Source organism: Phacochoerus africanus, chromosome 4 (assembly GCF_016906955.1).
Source record: "Phacochoerus africanus isolate WHEZ1 chromosome 4, ROS_Pafr_v1, whole genome shotgun sequence".
Classification (NCBI taxonomy): Eukaryota; Metazoa; Chordata; class Mammalia; order Artiodactyla; family Suidae; genus Phacochoerus; species Phacochoerus africanus.
In genome coordinates this window covers 16,533,398-16,551,331 of record NC_062547.1, presented here as the reverse complement: position 1 = coordinate 16,551,331, position 17,934 = coordinate 16,533,398, and the positions used below count along the sequence as shown (strand labels likewise).

Below are 17,934 nucleotides of genomic sequence, written 5' to 3'. Positions count from 1 at the left end.
TCTCTTTCTTTCTCTCTTTCTTTCTCTCTCTCCCTTCCTTTCTTTCTTTCTTTCTTTCTTTCCTTCTTTCCTTCCTTCCTTCCTTCCTTTCCTTTCTTTCTTTCTTTCTTACCCCCCCCCTCTTTCTTTCTTTCCTCCTTCCTTCCTTCCTTTCCTTCTTCCTTCCTTCCTTTCCTTTCCTTTCTTTCTTTCTTTCTTTCTTTCTTTCTTTCTTTCTTTCTTTCTTTCTCCTTTTTAGGGCCATACCCACGGCATTTGGAGTTTCCCAGGCTAGGGGTCAAATCAGAACTACAGCTGCTGCCCTACAACACAGCCACAGCAATGACAGATCTGAGTCAAGTCTGTAACCTACATCACAGCTCACGGCAACGCAGGATCCTTAACCCAATGAGCGAGCCCAGGGATCAAACCCGAAACCTCATGCTTCCTAGTCAGACATCGTTTCCGATGCACCATGACCGGAACTCCAATTTATCATTTTTTTTTAGCTGGAGTACAGTGGCCTAATGTAGGATCTCAGTTCCTAGACCAGGGATTGAACACAGGCAAAAGCACTAAATCCTAACCACTAGACCACCAGGGGACTCCCTCAACAGATATTTCTTGGAGTTCCCACTGTGGCTCAGTGACAATGAACCCCTATATATGAGGATGCAGGTTCTATCCCTGGCCTCAGTTAGTGGGTTAAGCATCCGTCATTACCATGAGCTGAGGTGTAGGCTGAAGACATGCCTTAGATGTGGTGTTGCTGTGACTGCGGAGTAGGCTGGCAGCTGAAGCTCCAATTTGACCCCTAGTCTGGGAACTTCCATATCCCAAAGGTGAGGCCCTACAAAGCAAAAACAAACAAACAAACCAAAAAACACAACAAAAACAAAACAAAACCACCTTTATTGAAGGGTAACCAGAAACTTTCTCCTTTTTTTTTTGTCTTTTTGCTTTTTCTAAGGCCATACCTGTGGCATATGGAGGTTCCCAGGCTAGGAATCTAATCGGAGTTGTAGCTGCCAGCCTACACCAGAGCCACAGCAACTCGGGATCCCAGCCAGGTCTGCAAACTGCACCACAGCTCACGGCAACACCAGATCCTCGCCCCTACTGAGCAAGGCCAGGGATCGAACCCGCAACCTCATTGTTCCTAGTCAGATTCGCTAACCACTTAGCCACAGCGGGAACTCCAGAAACTTTCTCCATTTTATCTGCCCCTTGATTTAGGGCTACTCCTTGCAGGGTACTAGTGTCACTCTTGCATTTAGTTAATAGCCCAGAATCAGGTGAACAAACAATTAGAGATTCCTTTTAATTTCAAAGCTCTTCCCAGTATAGACAAAACGAACAGTCCAAATACAAAAAAAGCCTGATGCGAGTTGTGAATGAATATGAAAATTTCCCTCCTTCATTTTTTGCCTTCCAAATCGATTAAGATTTGTTTAATTATTTATTTATTTTTAGGCCACACCATGGCATATGGAAGTTCCCAGGCTAGGAGTCAAATTGGATTTACAGCTGCCAGCCTACCCCACAGCCACAGGAACTCTGGATCCTTAACCTACTGAGTAGGCCAGGGATTGAACCAGCGTCCTCAAGGATACTAGTTGGGTTCCTTACCACTGAGCCACAATGAGAACTCCTATTGAAATGAAGTTCCTGTTGTGGCTTAGTTGAAACAAATCTGACTAGCATCCATGAGGACACAGGTGTGATCCCTGGCCTCACTCAGTGGGTTAAGGATCCAGTGTTGCTGTGAGCTGTAGTGTAGGTCGCAGACATGGCTTGGATCTAGCATTGCTATGGCTGTAGCATAGGCTGGCAGCTACAGCTCCAGTTCGACCTCTAGCCTGGGAATTTTCATATGCTGTGGGTGTAGCCCTAAAAAGATAAAAAGACAAAAAAGAGGAAAAAAATTTACAAGAGAGTTCCCTCTGTGGTGCAATGGTATCAGTGGCAACTCTGGAGTGCAGGGACTCAGGTTTGATCTGTGGCAGAGCACAGTGGGTTAAAGATCCACAGTGGGTTAAAGATCCACTGTTGCTGCAGTTGCAGGGTAGGTCTCAAGTGCAATGGGATCTGATCCTTGGCCTGGAAACTCCATATGCCGAAGAGCAGCCAAAAAAATAAATAAATAAGAGAAAAAGAAAGATTAATAAAGATTAGGGGAATTCCCATTGTGGCTCAGCAGCATGAGGATGCGAGTTTGATCACTGGCCCAGCTGGGTGGGTTAAGAATCTAGCATTGCTGTGGCTATAGTGTAGACTAGGAGCTTTTCTTTCTTTCTTTTTTTCTTTCTTGTTTTTGTCTTTTTGCCTTTTCTTGGGCCGCTCCCACAGCATATGGAGATTCCCAGGCTTGGGGTCCAATCAGAGCTATTGCCACCAGCCTACACCAGAGCCACAGCAACTCGGGATCCCAGCCACATCTGCAACCTGCACCACAGCTCACAGCAACACTGGATCCTTAACCCACTGAGCAAGGCTAGGGATCAAATCCGCAACTTCATGGTTCCTAGTCAGATTCATTAACCACTGCACCACAGCGGGAACTCCGACTAGGAACTCTTTTCTTTTCCTTCCTTTCTTTCCTTCTTTCCTTTCTTTCTTTCTTTCTTTCTTTCTTTCTTTCTTTCTTTCTTTCTTTCTTTCTTTCTTTCTTTCTTTCTTTCTTCTTTTTTTTTTTGCTTTTTAGGGCCGAGGTATATGGAAGTTCCCAGGTTAGGGGCCAAATCAGAGCTAGAGCTGCTGGTCTACACCACAGGCGCAGCAAAGCTGGATCCGAGCCAAATCTGTGACCCACAGCACAGCTCATGGCAACACCAGATCCTTAACCCACTGAGCAAGGCCTGGAATCAAATTCGCATCCTTATGGATCCTAGTTGGGTTCATTACCACTGAGCCACAACAGGAGCTCCTAGGAGCTTTTCTTCGTAAGAATAAATGCAGAGATGTACTGATGGATCATAACACTGTTGGAAGAGCATAAAATTTGATGCAAAAGGAAGTGATAAAATGTGACATATCCACAGACTGGACTATTACATGTATTTTCAAATAATGATACTGAAAAATATTTAATTGTGGGAAAATGTTCATGATACATGCTTAGTAAATAAAGCAGGTAACAAATTAATAGGTAGATTCCACTTTTGTTAGAGAGTGTGTTGAGAAAAAGGGACAAAACCAACCAAGAAAGAATATTTATTAAAATATTAATGGTGGGGGAGTTTCCATTTGGGCACAATGGAAATAAATCAGACTAGTAACAATGAGCTTGTGAGTTCGATCCCTGGTCTCACTCAGTGGGTTAAGGATCCAGTGTTGCCGTGAGCCATGGTGTAGGTTGCAAGTGTGGCTCAGATCTGGCATTGCTGTTGCTGTGGTATAGGCTGGCAGCTGTAGCTCCAATTAAACCCCTAGCCTGGGAACCTCCATATGCTGCAGGTGCAGCTCTAAAAAGACAAAAGACCAAAAAAAAAAAAAAAAAAGTTGGAATTCTCCTTGTGGCTCAGCGGGTTAAGAACCTGACTAGTATTCATGAGGATGTGGGTTCAATTCTTGGCCTAACTCAGTGGGTTAAGGATCCAGCTTTGCCTCAAGCTGAGGTAAGGGTCAAAGGTGCCAGCTAGGATCCTGCATTGCTGTGGCTGTGGTGTAGGCCAGCAGCTACAGCTCCAATTGGACCCCTAGCCCAGGAAGTTCTATATGCCCCAGATGCAGCCCCAAAGAGGAAATTAAAAAGTTACTCCAGGTAAGCTCCCTATCTATCAATAGGAAAATGGTTAAAGAAATGATTGCATAATTAAATACTGACATATCAAATCTTATTAGAAGATTTCCCTAGTGGTGCAGCAGGTTAAAGATCCCACATTGTCACTACTGTGGTGAGGGTTGCTGCTTTGGTTAGGGTTCGATCCTGGGTCCAAAACTTCCCCATGCCATGGGCAAGGCCAGAAAAAAAAAAAAAAGAGCTGGACATCACAACCCAAGTGTCAATCAATGGATCACTAATGATAAAAAAAAAGTAATATACATGTACAGTGGGGTACTATTTAGCATTAAAAAGGAAGGAAAGGAGTTCCCATCCGTGGTGCAGCGGAAACAAATCAGACTAGGAACAGTGAAGTTGTGGGTTTGATCCCTGGCCTTGCTCAGTAGGTTAAGGATCTGGTGTTGCTGTGGTGTAGGTCGCAGACACAGCTCAGATCTGGCATTGCTGTGACTGTGGCATAGGCTGGCAGCTGTGGAGACCCCTAGCCTGGGAACCTCCATATGCAGAAGGTTCAGCCCTAAAAAGCAGAAAAAAAAAAAAAAAAAAAGGAAGCTCCCAGGCTAGGTGTTAAATTGGAGTTGCAGCTGCCAGCCTATGCCACCCATAGCAATGCAGGACCTGAGTTGCTGCATCTGTGACCTACACCACAGCTCTCAGCAAGGCCAGATCCTTAACCAATTGAGTAAGGCCAGGGATTCAACCCACATCCTCATGAATACTAGTCAGGTTTGTTACCATTGAGCCACAACAGGAAGTCCCAAAGGGAGAAAATTCTGACACCTGCTGCAACAGAGATGAACCTTGAGGGCATTATGCTAAGCAAAATAAACCCATCACAAGACAACAAATAAGTCATATGATTCTACTTATATGAGGTTCCTAGAATAATCAAGGTCATAGAGACAGAAAGTGGAAAGATGGTTGCCAGGAACTGGTGGGGAGGGAGGGTGGGAACTTGTTCAATGGATATGGAGTTTCAATTTGAGAAAATAGAAAAAGTTCTGGAGGTGGATGGTGGTGATGGTTTAACAGCAATGTGGATGTACTTAATGCCAATGAACTATATGCTTAAAAATTGTTAGGAGTTCTCTTGTGGTGTAGTGGGCTAAGGGTCCAGTGTTGTCACTGCAGTGGCCCGGGTCACTGCTGTGGCTCGGGTTTTTTCGGGTTTTTTTGTTTGTTTGTTTTTTGCGGGTTTTTTTTGTTTTTGTTTTTGTTTTTGTTTTGTTTTGGTTTGGTTTTGGTTTGGTTTTTTGGCTTTTTGCGTTTTAGGGCTGCCCCTGAGATATAAGGAGGTTCCCAGGCTAGGGGTCCATTTGGAGTACTGGCCTATGACATAGCCACAGCAACATGGGATCCAAGCTGGGTCTGCAACATACACTATAGCTCACAGCAACGCTGGATCCTTAACCCACTCAGCGAGGCCAGGGGTGGAACCCACATCCTCATGGTTACTAGTCGGGTTTATAACCTGCTGAGCCACAATGGGAACTCCCTATGGTTTGGGTTTGATCCCTGGCCCAGGAACTTCTGCATGCTGTGGGTGCAGCCAAAATAAATGGTTAAAATGGCATATTTTATAGTACACTTTGCAATAGTAATAACAATAATAATGAAAAGAGGTGAACTGCACATTGCAACTGACTAATGCACAGATGTTAGGATAGGTTAAGCTGCTGCAAGGATTAGATCTAAAACAAATAGCTGAAACAAAGAAGTTTATTTCTCTCTCCCTTAACAGATTAGGGTAGATAGTCTCAGTTAGTGGGATGATGAAGAGAGGTAGCTCCTACTCTAAGTATTTAGTGAACCAGATTAATGGAGACTCTACCATCTGTAACTCATCTGTGCTGAGATGCTTTGGCCATCATCACCATTCCATCCCACAAAAATAGAGAAATGGCATGGAAGTGATTTGTGGAGGATTTATAGATCAAGCCCACTGGTCCTTATGCTTGCATACCTCACTTCCTGCTCACATTGCATTGGAGAAAACAGTCTTGTATCACCTCTTACTCCAAGGGACACTGAGCTTATAGCTGCTCAGATATTGTAAAAGAAGTGGATAAAAAATTGGGGGAGACAGGGAGTTCCCATTGTGGCTCAGCAGTTACGAACCCGACTAGTATCCATGAGGATTCAGGTTTGATCCCTGCCCTTGCTCAGTGGGTTAAAGATCTGGCATTGCTGCAAGCTGTGGCATTGGTCATGGATGTGGCTTGGATCCTGAGCTGCTGTGGTTGTGGCACAGGCCCCAGCTGCAGCTCCAACTTGACCCCTAGCCAGGGAGCTTCCCATATGCTGCAGGTGTGACCCTAAAAAGAAAAAAAAAAAAAAAAACTGGGGGGAGAAAATTTCTAAAAGAAAAAACCCTGAGGGAATATGCATCTAATTCTAATAGTGTTTTTCTCTGGAGGTGAGATTACAGGAGGCATTCACTTTTTTTTTTTTTTTTTAGCTTTTTATTTTAGGGCTGCACCCAACGCATATGGAAGTTCCCAGGCTAGGGATCTAATCAGAGCTGCAGCTGCCGGCCTACACCACAGCCACAGCAACACGGGATCCCTAACCCACTGAGTGAGGCTGGAGATCGAACCCGCAACCTCATGGTTCCTAGTCGGATTCGTTTCTGCTATGACACAGTGAGAACTCCTTTATTTTTTAAATGTATCAAAAATAGGACGGATTGGAGGATGAACATGATAAAACAATAAAATGTTAATTGTAGAACTCGGCAATTTTACGGGTCTTCCCTGTTCAATTATTCAGTTATTCAGTTTTATATATTATGAAAATGTTCAGGAGTTCCCTTTGTGGCACAGTGGGAAAGAATCCGACTAGTATCCATGAGGATTCAGGTTCGATTCCTTCCCTCGATCAGTGTGTCAGGGATCTGGCGTGGCTGTGGCTGTGGTATAGGCCAGCAGCTGTTAGCTCCGATTAGACCCCTAGCCTGGGAACTTCCATATGCGTTGGGTGCAGCCCTAAAATAAAAAAAGGGAGGGAGTTCCCTTCATGGCTCAGCGGTTGACGAACCCTACTAGGATCCATGAGGATGCTGGTTAGATCCCTGGCCTTGCTCAGTGGGTTAAGGATCTGGTGGTGCCATGAGCTGTGGTGTAGGTCACAGACATGGCTGGGATCCAGAGTTGCTGTGGCTGTGGCATAGGCCAGCAGCTGCAGCTCCAAGTTTGACCCCTAGCCTGGGAACTTTCATGTCATGGGTGCAGCCCTAAAAAGAGGGGAAAAAAAAGAAAGAAAACATTCATCACAAAATGTTGGAAAAGGATACGTGTATAAAAATCTGTATTTCTGAAGTTTCCTGGTGTCTTAACAGTTAAGGATCTGGTCTTGTCATTACTGTGCCTCAGGTCACTGATATGGCATGTGTTCCATCCCTGGCCTGAGGAACTTCTGAATGCCATGAGCACAGCCAAAAAAAAAAATCTCTATTTCTGAACAGTGGGTTTGGGGGTAAGGATGGAACTTTTCAGATTATATACTTTATATACAGCAAATATTGTAAACTATTCTTTGACACCATAGTAAGTCTACTTTTAGGAACTTATCCTATATAGTAATTCTAAATATAAAAAATATATTGGAGTTCCCGTCGTGGCGCAGTGGTTAATGAATCTGACTAGGAACCATGAGGTTGCGGGTTCGATCCCTGGCCTTGCTCAGGGGGTTAAGGATCCGGCGTTGCCATGAGCTGTGGTGTAGGTTGCAGGAGCGGCTCAGATCTGATGTTGCTGTGGCTGTGGCGTAGGCCATCAGCTGTAGCTCCAATTAGACCCCTAGCCTGGGAACCTCCATATGCTGCAGGTGTGGCCCTAAAAAAATAAAGACAAAAAAATGTATATATAGAAATAAATATAGGAAACATTTTCATGTTGGAAATATTTTATAATAAAAACTTGGGGGAGTTCCTGTCATAGCGCAGTGGTTAACGAATCCGACTAGGAACCATGAGGTTGTGGGTTCCATCCCTGCCCTTGCTCAGTGGGTTGATGATCCGGCATTGCCATGAGTTGTGGTGTAGGTCACAGACGCAGCTTGGATCCTGAGTTGCTGTGGCTCTGGTGTAGGCTGGCAGCTACAGCTCCAGTTAGACCCCTAGCCTGGGAACCTCCATGTGCCGCGGAAGCGGCCCAAGAAATGACAAAAAGACAAAAAAAAAAAAATTTGGAAATAGGGAGTTCCCGTTTTGGCTCAGTGGTTAACCCAATTAGTAACAATGAGAACTCGGGTTTGATCCCTGGCCTGGTTCAGTGGGTTAAGGATCCAGCATTGCTGTGGCTGTGGTGTAGGTTGGCAGCTGCAGCTCCAGTTTGATCCCTAGCCTGGTAACTTCCATTACAGCAGATGGGGCTATAAAAAGGAAAAAAAAAAATGAGAATGTAGTAATATTGAAAAGACTTATGGCAAAATATTCAGTAAAAAAAAAAAAGCTAAAAATTTTATCAACACTTCCAATTTTTAAAATTTAAAAATTTTTTTAGGGCAGCACCTGTTGCATGTGGAAGTTCAGCTGTTAGCCAACACCACAGCCACAGCAACACTAGACCTTTAACCCAATGAGCTAAGCCAGGATCGAACCTGCATCCTTATGGACATTATGCTGGCTTCTTAACCCTGTGAGCCACAGTAGGAACTCCAAACTATACATTTTAAACGGGTGAATTTCATGATATGTGAATTATATCTCAATAAAGCTGTCATAAAAACAAATTTAATGGTACACATGGAAAAGAAAATGGAAGGAAAAAAATGAATGTATTGGAGACAGTAGGATTTGGGGTGATTAGGTTCTAATTTCCTGTATTTTTTTTTTTTGGCCATAACAGTGTTCCTGGGCCAGGGATGGAACCTGCACCACAGCAACAACTCAAGCCACTGCAGTGACAACACCAGATTCTTAACCTGCTGTGCCACAGGAGAACTCCTACTTTTCCGTATTTTCCAGTTGTTATGAATATATATTGCTTTTATAAGTAGATACACCTTTTAATAAAACCATAAGATGTACGTTTCAGAGTACTATTAAATGTACATAATCAGCATTATGACTTTTTTGTCTCTAGGTTGTGGGTTTTACATTTATCATAATATTTTTAATACTAACATTTTCATAAATAGTATAGATATCATTATTTTTTTTTCATTATATACACACTGCATTTTGGTCAGGAGGAGGGAGCCATGGATTCAGGCAGATGGGGGGTGGACTGGGAAGGAGCCACATGAACCCAGGTCCCCTGTTTGTTCTGGATCAAGCCCTCTTCACCAAGCCCCTCTACTTAAGATCTCAAAGCCCCTTCCATTCTCCTCTTCAGGGCCCCTGCAACCAGAGTCTCTTTCAGGTCAAGTCTCCCCTTTGGCAAGCCACACTCTCACCTGGGATCACGGTTTCCTCCCTTAGGCCGGGGTGGGGGTGGGGGGAGTGGTCACAGGCCCACCCGCCCTCGGCCAGGGCCCCGCCTCCCTTGACCTTAGTCACAGTTCCACACGCAGGGGTCAGAAGCCCCCTCACCTGAAGTCACAGCCCCCTCCCGAGGGAGTGGGGGGGGGGAATCCCTGGCCACAAGCAGGGGTCACAGTTTCATACGCGGTAGATTCACAACCGCGGGCCCAACACGGGCCCTTCCTCGGCCAGGGTCCCAGGTTCCCGCCCAGGAAGCCTGGGTCCCTCCCCCGAGGCCAGCGGCCCCTCCCCCCGAGCCATGGGGCCGGTCCCAGGGGGCCCAGGCTGTCCCGACGTGTCCCCGGAGTCCTGGCCCAAGGTCTCGGCGCTCGAGGGGCCCGCGCCTGCTGCGAAGCCTACGCGGGAGGCCGCGGAGGACTCTCAGTCCTCGTCCTCGTCGCCCTCCTGGCCCTCCTCGCGGCCGCCCACCGCGGGGGTGGGCAGGTCGCCACTGCGCTGGGCCGGGTGGGGTGGGATGGCGGCCGGCACGTTGCTGGAGGCCGGCCTGGCCCGGGTGCTCTTCTACCCGACGCTGCTGTACACCCTGTTCCGCGGGAAGATGCCGGGCCGGGCCCACCGCGACTGGTACAACCGCATCGACTCCACGGTGCTGCTGGGCGCGTTGCCGCTGCGGAGCATGACGCGCCGGGTGAGCCGGGCCGGGAAGCAGGGCCGCGCCGGGGCTGGGAGCCCGGCGAGCGCCTCCCGGGCCTCGGCGGCCCTTTCTGAGCCCCCTCTTTGCCTCGGCAGCTGGTTCAGGACGAGAACGTGCGCGGGGTGATCACCATGAATGAGGAGTACGAGACGAGGTTCCTGTGCAACTCCTCAAAGGTGAGGCGCCGGGGCCCGTGGGCGGAGCTGGGGCTGGGCGCCTGCCTGCCTCCCCACTCTGAGCCTGGGAGAGCGGGAGGACGTTGGGGGAGGGGGTGGGTAGATGACCTTGCCTCAGTGACCGGCGATCCAGGCTTTTTTGCTTCCTCTAAACCTAAATGGCTGCGGCTACGGGCAGAAACCTCGTGAAATAGAAACTGATGTGAAAGGCATTTATTATTATTATTATTATTTTTGTCTTTTTGCCTTTTCTAGATCTGCTCCTGCAGCATATGGAGGTTCCCAGGCTAAGGTCTAATTGGAGCTACAGCTGCCGGCCTGCACCACAGCCACAGCAACGTGGTATTCGAGCCGCATCTGCAACCTACACCACAGGTCATGGCAATGCCAGATCCTTAACCCACTGAGCAAGGCATGGTTCCTAGTCGGATTCGTTAACCACTGCGCCATGACGGGAACTCCATGAAAGGCATTTAAATGTAGAGTTGACAAACTCTGATTTCTACTTTGTGCACTGCTTTTTTTTTGTTTTTGTTTTGCTTTTTAGGGCCGCACCCTGGGCATATGGAGGCTCCCAGGCTAGGGGTCCAATCGGAGCTACAAGCTGCCAGCCTACACCACAGCCACAGAAACGCCAGATCCCAGCCGCGTCTGCTGCCTACACCACAGCTCACTGCTAACGCCGGATCCTTAACCCACTGAGCGAGGCCAGGGACGGAACCCACAACCTCATGGTTCCTAGTCGGATTCGTTTCACCTGCACCAGGACAGGAACTCCACACAAATGTATTCTTAATTTTGGTAACTCAAATCAGTAATGAGATCTGAAAGGCAGCTTTTCTATGGCTTGCTTTCATTCACTCAACACTTATGGAGAACTAAGTATGGATCAGACACTGTTAGATATTCAAGATGAAGGCCCTATAAACTGTAAAATCAAATGCTACCCCCTATCTCCGGTAAATTTACCATGGAACAACCCACTGGAAAGACTGCATTTAGCTTTGATTTGAGCGATTGGGGGTAGGGTGGGGGGCACTGCATGCAGAAGTTCCCAGGCCAGGAATCAAACCGAGCCACATCAGTGACCTGAGCCACAATGGCAAACCAGATCCTTAATTGATGGGCCACCAGGGAAGTCCAATTTGAGGGAATTTTTATTCATATGTTAGAGGTGATAGTGGAACTCCAAAGCATTGTCATAAAATTCAGGCCTAAGACATAATTTTCATTAAATGTGAATGCTTCTTTGTAGAACTCTTTGCAATGATTATTGATGTTGCCCTATCTTTGTAGTGTTCGACTTCTTTTAGCACCCCACAATTATCTTTCTTGTTTGCTGTACTGATAAGAGCCTGATGAACATGCAGTTACTTCAATTTAAATTTTTTGAGATCTTAACAATATTTGTGACTCACATTTAAAATGTATTGATCAGGAGTTCCCGTCGTGGCACAGTGGTTAACGAATCCGACTAGGAACCATGAGGTTTCGGGTTCGGTCCCTGCCCTTGCTCAGTGGGTTAACGATCCTGCGTTGCTGTGAGCTGTGGTGTAGGTTGCAGACGCGGCTCGGATCCCTCGTTGCTGTGGCTCTGGCGTAGGCCGGTGGCTACAGCTCTGATTCAACCCCTAGCCTGGGAACCTCCATATGCCGCGGGAGCGGCCCAAGAAATAGCAACAACAACAACAAAAAAGACAAAAGACAAAAAAAAAATAAAATGTATTGATTAGGAGTTCCTGTCATATCTCAGTGGTTAACAAATGTGACTAGGAACCATGAGGTTGAGGGTTCGATCCCTGACCTCGCTCAGTGGGTTGAGGATCCGCTGGCATTGCCGTGAGCTGTGGTGTAGGTTGCAGACATGGCTAGGATCTGGCATTGCTGTGGCTCTGGCGTAGGCCAGCAGCAACAGCTCTGACTGGACCCCTAGCCTGTGAACCTCCATATGCTGCAGGAGCGGCCCTAGAAAAGGCAAAAAGACAAAAAATAAATAAATAAAAATTTAATTAGTAAAATAAAATGTATTGATCAGGGAGTTCCCGTTATGGCTCAGCAGTTAACAAATAGGACTAGTATCAATGAGGATGAGGGTTTGATCCCTGGCCTTACTCAATGGGTTAAGAATCCAGCATTGCCATGAGCTGTAGTGTAGGTCACAGACTCAGCTTGGATCCTGCATTGCTATGGCTGTGGCATAGGCAGCAGCTGCACCCCTAGCCTGGGAACTTCCATATGCTGCAGGTGCGGCCCTAAGAGAACAACAACAACAAAAATAATAATAAATAAATAAAATATATTGATCAGTACTGCTGTATAGCACAGGGAACTATATCCAATCACTTGTGATGGAAAATAAAAAAGAATGTGTATATATATATATATATATACATAAAAAAACTGGGTCACTTTGCTGTACAGCAGAAGTTGACAGAACATTGTAAATCAACTATTAAATTAAAAAAAAAAAAAAACCAGGAGTTCCCGTCGTGGCGCAGTGGTTAACGAATCCGACTAGGAACCATGAGGTTGCGGGGTCGGTCCCTGGCCTTGCTCAGTGGGTTAACGATCCTGCGTTGCTGTGAGCTGTGGTGTAGGTTGCAGACGCGGCTCGGATCCCGAGTTGCTGTGGCTCTGGCGTAGGCCGGTGGCTGCAGCTCCGATTAGACCCTTAGCCTGGGAACCTCCATATGCCGCGGGAGCGGCCCAAGAAATAGCAACAACAGCAACAACAACAACAACAACAAAAAAGACATATTGACAAGGAGTTCCCATAGTGGCTCAGCAGGTTAAGAAACCAACTAGTATTCATGAGGATGCAGTTTCGATCCTTGGCCTCGATCAGTTGGTTAAGGATCCAGTGTTGTTGCAAGCTGCAATATAGGTGGAGAATGAGGCTCAGACCTGGCATTGCAGTGGCTTCGGCATAGGCCGGCAGCTCTAGCTCCAATTCCACCCCTAGCCTGGGAACTTCCGCATGCTGTGGGTATAGCCCTAAAAAGACCAAAAAAAAAAAAAAAAGTGATGGCATACATTTTTAAAGAATGGATAATAGTTCCTTGGACTTCCCACAAGACCTTGGGAATTACTAGCCAAATTGGTAAATGTTCCTTAATGTGGTCAGTTCTGTGAAGCATGAAGAGTCTCAGAAAGTGATCAGTCTTTGGGTGTGAGGCATTGATACTTGCTAGCAGCTATCCTATCCCACTAGCATAGAGAAAAGAAATCTCCAAGGGAGGGGTTCACACATTTTAATATGCGTAAGAATTATCTAGTAGTCTTGTTAAAATAGCAGATTCCTAAGTAGGACCCTCAGAGATTCTGGGGCCCAGGAATGTGAATATTTAGCAAGCTCTCCAGGTGTTTCTGATGTAACTGATGCATTAGTCACAGGCTGTTAGATTTTGCAGGGTTTTTTGTTAATTTCACAAGCGGCATTCATTTGGAGTCATAAGTCTCTAACTAAAGAGATTACTAATAAGAGTACCTGGAGCCTACCTGAAATGTTAAGGCAAAATAAAAAATTTAAAAAGTTGCACTGTTTGCCAGAGGCCTTATTTCTCCTGTATGTTCTTTTCTTCCAAGTAACAATAATGCACTAAAAAAATTAAGTGCAGGAGCTCCTGCTGTGCCGCAGCAGGATCAGGAGCTGCTGGTATGCGGTTCATTCCCTGGCCTGGCACAGTGGGTTAGGGATCTGGCGTTGCCGCAGCTGTGGCTTAGGTTATGACTGTGGTGCCGATTTGATCGCTGGAGCTCAATATGCCTTGGTGTGGCCAAAATGGAAAGAAAGAAAGAAAAAAAAAAGTAGGTGCATTATTTTAATTTTAAAATGATAACTCTATTTTCTACTGCATACCCTCTCAAAAAAAAAAAAAAAAAGTGGTAAAAAGGGAGTTCCTGTTGTGGCTCAGCATCCAACTGGTATCCATGAGGATTTGGGTTGATTCCCTGGCCTCCCTCGCTCAGTGGGTTAAGGATCTGGCCTTGGAGCAAGCTGCAGCGTAATTTGCAGATCCGGCTTGGTTCCAGTGTTGCTGTGGCTGTGGAATAGGCTCCAGCTGCAGCTCCAATTCAACCCCTGGCCTGGGACCTTCTGTATACTGCAGGTATGGCCGTAAAAAGAAAAAAAAGTGGTAAAAAAAGAGGAGACTTGGAGTACCTGTTGTGGTTCAGTGGAAAAGAATCTGACTAACATTCATGAGGACGGAGGTTCAATCCCTGGCCTTTCTCAGTGGGTTAAGGATCCGGCATTGCGGTGAGCGGTGGTGTAGGTGATCACAGACACAGCTTGGGTCCTGCATTGCTGTGGCTGTGGCCTAGGCTAGCGGCTATAGCTCCGATTCGACCCCTAGTGTGGGAACCTCATATGCAGTGGGTTTAGCCCTAGAGAGACAAAAAAGCAAAAATAGAAAACATGCAAGGAAAGCTCTTGCAAAATGTAGTAGCCCAACCCTGCAACTGGATCAATGCACAAGTGCCAAGATAATGTAAAAATAGTTACCTAACTTTGTAAATGAATTTCTATACAACTCATATTTTGGGGCTAAAGATTCAAATACCTGTATGGTACTTTAAGGACACTTTAAATATTGGACGTAATTCTAACTCAGCAACACTGCTCTTGTTTGATGAAAGACCAACCATTGTAGGTCAGCCACTTTAAAGACATTTCTAAAAGAAGTTTCTTTTTAGGAAAACAGTATATTCACATTGTAGTAAAACATGAAGCTTTCTTGTTGCTTTACTGCCTGTTGGGAACCCATCTTTCTACCACTCACATCAGGCTTTTTTCATTTTCTTTTCTATGGTCCAGGAGTGGAAGAATTTAGGAGTCGAGCAGCTGCGGCTCAGCACGGTAGACATGACTGGAGTCCCGACCTTGGCTAACCTTCAGAAAGGAGTCCAGTTTGCTCTCAAGTACCAGTCACAAGGCCAGTCTGTCTATGTGCACTGTAAGGCTGGGCGTTCCAGAAGTGCCACTATGGTGGCAGCGTATCTGATCCAGGTAGGAGAGGTCTTTTGGGACTGGCTCCCTTTATAGCAGATTTCCAGAACCTCTGGAGCATTGTCTACTGACAGGCCAATTTCAGGCTGTTGGAAGGTAGAAAGCACATGAACTCTGAAGGCAGGATGACCTCTGGCTTTGCCACCTGCCAGCTGCATGAGATTAGGCAAAAGTGGCTTCTTCTCACTGATGCTCAGTTTCCTCAAACTAAATGTGTTATGAAGCTTGAAAGAGTATGTCAAGCACTGAGCTAGAGCAAGCACTCAAAAAATGGAGTTGCAGGAGTTCTCTTACAGCATATTGGGTTGGGGATCCACCATTCTCCCTGCTGTGGCTCAGGTTGCTGCTGTGGTGGGTTTGATCCCTGGTCTGGGAACTTCTACATGCTTCAGGCAAGGTCAAAAAAATAAAAAGGAGTTGTAAAGGATGTTAATACCAGCAAAAGACTGGAAACACTTGTTATAAACGTCAGGAAATCTAGTACCATAATTAATAGTGCTGATCATGTGCAGCTCTACAGGACTCTTATTTCCTTAAGGATTTTCAGAGTAAAGTTCTGGACATTAGTTTCTAGAAACAGGATCCAGCAGAATTTTGCCCATCACTTTGTTATGACTGGCAGCTGGGATGCTTTTTTTTCGGGGGGTGGGGTACTTGCAGCATATAGAAGTTCCAGGGCCCGGGACCAAACCCTCACCACTGCAGTGACCCAAGCTGCTGCCATGATAGCACCTGATCCTTAACCCACTGTGCCATAAGAGAACTCTGGGTGCTTCTTTTTTTTTGGCTACACTCGTGGCATATGGAAGTTCCCAGGCCAGGGATCAAATCTGAGCTGGAGTTTCAACCTATGTGGCCACGGTTGCAGCAACGCCAGATCCTTAATCCACTGCTCCGGGCTGGAGATCAAACCCATGCCTCTACAGAGACAAGCTAGCTGGATGATTAACTCACTGCCAAACAGGAGAACTCCAGGATGCTTTTAAAAACATTTAGAAGCCGGTATTCTTTAGTCCATCATTTCCCATTACACACCCTCAGCTTGACTCATTTTTGTTACCTATGTGGCCCATGCAGAGTATTTACTAAGTCACATAGATAGTTTAAGGAAAAAGGAAACATAAAGATTACCAGCTTGGGGGGTTCCCGTCGTGGCGCAGTGGTTAACGAATCCAACTAGGAACCATGAGGTTGTGGGTTCGGTCCCTGCCCTTGCTCAGTGGGTTAACGATCCGGCGTTGCCGTGAGCTGTGGTGTAGGTTGCAGACGCGGCTTGGATCCCGCGTTGCTGTGGCTCTGGCGTAGGCCGGTGGCTACAGCTCCGATTCGACCCCTAGCCTGGGAACGTCCATATGCCGCAGGAGCAGCCCAAGAAATAGCAACAACAAAAAAGACAAAAGACAAAAAAAAAAAAAGATTACCAGCTTGGCCTTGTGTTACTGTGGCCTGGTGAGTATATGATTTAACGATACTAAAGCTCTGGTCATTGCAACTCTGTTTTGCTGGAAACTGGGTGTCAAGAGATATTTTGGGCCAAGTGAGAATTGAACTGGCATGCTAAAAATTTTTATTTTCTTGGTTCTGTGAACTCAAATCCAGTAAGTGTCCTGCAGTTGCAAAAAAAACCCTGCTAGCTAAGTTTTAAATGTACTGTTTTTCTAGCCAAATTGCATAAACACGTCGACTCTATACTTTCTAGGAAACTCTTGTAACCAGCAGCTTAGCTCAGAGAGGTCATTTAGTAGACCTAAGCCCGCTTGAATTTAGGATCTCAGCTTCACGTGTTCAGCCTTCTATTTTCAGAGTTTGGCAGAGCAAGAATTAGGTAGAAAGACTTGTGTGTCTCTCCCCCCACCCCCCGCCACCTGCAGCTCCCCCAACCTGTTGCAAAGAATTGTGGGACTGGTTGACTGAGTGGGTTAAAGTGTTCTCCCATTTGTAGTATGTGGGCCACGGCTTTTAACTCCCCCAAATGGAATTTTTTTTTCTTTCTATTTTTAGGGCTGCACCCAAGGTATTTAGAAGTTCCCAGGTTAGGGATCCAATCTGAGCTGCAGCCGCCAGCCTACACCACAGCCACGGCAACGCCAGATCCAAGCTGCATCTGTGACCTACACTATAGCTCAAGGCAACGCCGGATCCTTAACCCACTAAGCAAGGCCAGGGATCAAACTGGGTCCTCGTGGATACTAGTCAGATTTGTTTCTGCTGCGCCACGACGGGAACTCCTGGAATGTTTTGAAAAATGAAATCCTGAGAGAACTTTATTCAGCACTTATTGGGTCAAGGACACCTTAATACTTGTTCTTTTCTTTCCCTGATTTCTCAACCCTTCACTTCAGATGTACAACTGGACTCCAGAGGAGGCCGTGAGAGCCATCACCAAGATTCGGTCACACATCTACATCAGACCTGGCCAGTTGGAAGTTCTCAAAGAGTTCCACAAGGTTATCACTGCAGGGACAGCAAAGAATGACACTTGTCACACATTACAGAGCTGAAGCACATGGATTTAGAAAGACCTCAAGACAACCCGGCTTGCTACAGAATGAAAATGTTTAACAGGACCAAAGGGGCTTAAGCCTAGACTTGACAGAATAGAAATGTGCTAAGTAATGGTTAATTTTGCTCCCTTTGTCTTGTTTCATTTTCCTGAAATAACACTGTTGTATGGCTAGAAAAATGTAGTGTGGCTTCCATTCCCAGAGTATGGGGATCTGGGACAGGGGTGAGGTATTTGTGTGTATGTGTGTCTTTTTAGGGCCACACCCGTGGCACATGGAGATTCCCAGGCTAGGGGTCGAATCGGAGCTACAGCTGCCTACACCACAGCCACAGCAACATGGGATCAAAGCCGTATCTCAACCT

The 17,934-nt window shown here is 46.2% G+C and overlaps 1 protein-coding gene across 1 annotated transcript; it reads left to right on the top strand.

Annotated features, from left to right (window-relative positions):
- Window positions 1-9,454: 9,454 nt before the first annotated feature.
- Window positions 9,455-17,689, top strand: PTPMT1 (protein tyrosine phosphatase mitochondrial 1). Its single transcript, XM_047775734.1, has 4 exons — window positions 9,455-9,876; window positions 9,978-10,058; window positions 14,875-15,066; window positions 17,409-17,689. Exons 1-4 carry the CDS (start codon window positions 9,487-9,489, stop codon window positions 17,565-17,567), a joined length of 822 nt encoding a protein of 273 aa, XP_047631690.1. The 5' UTR covers window positions 9,455-9,486; the 3' UTR covers window positions 17,568-17,689.
- The last annotated feature ends 245 nt before the right edge of the window (window positions 17,690-17,934 follow it).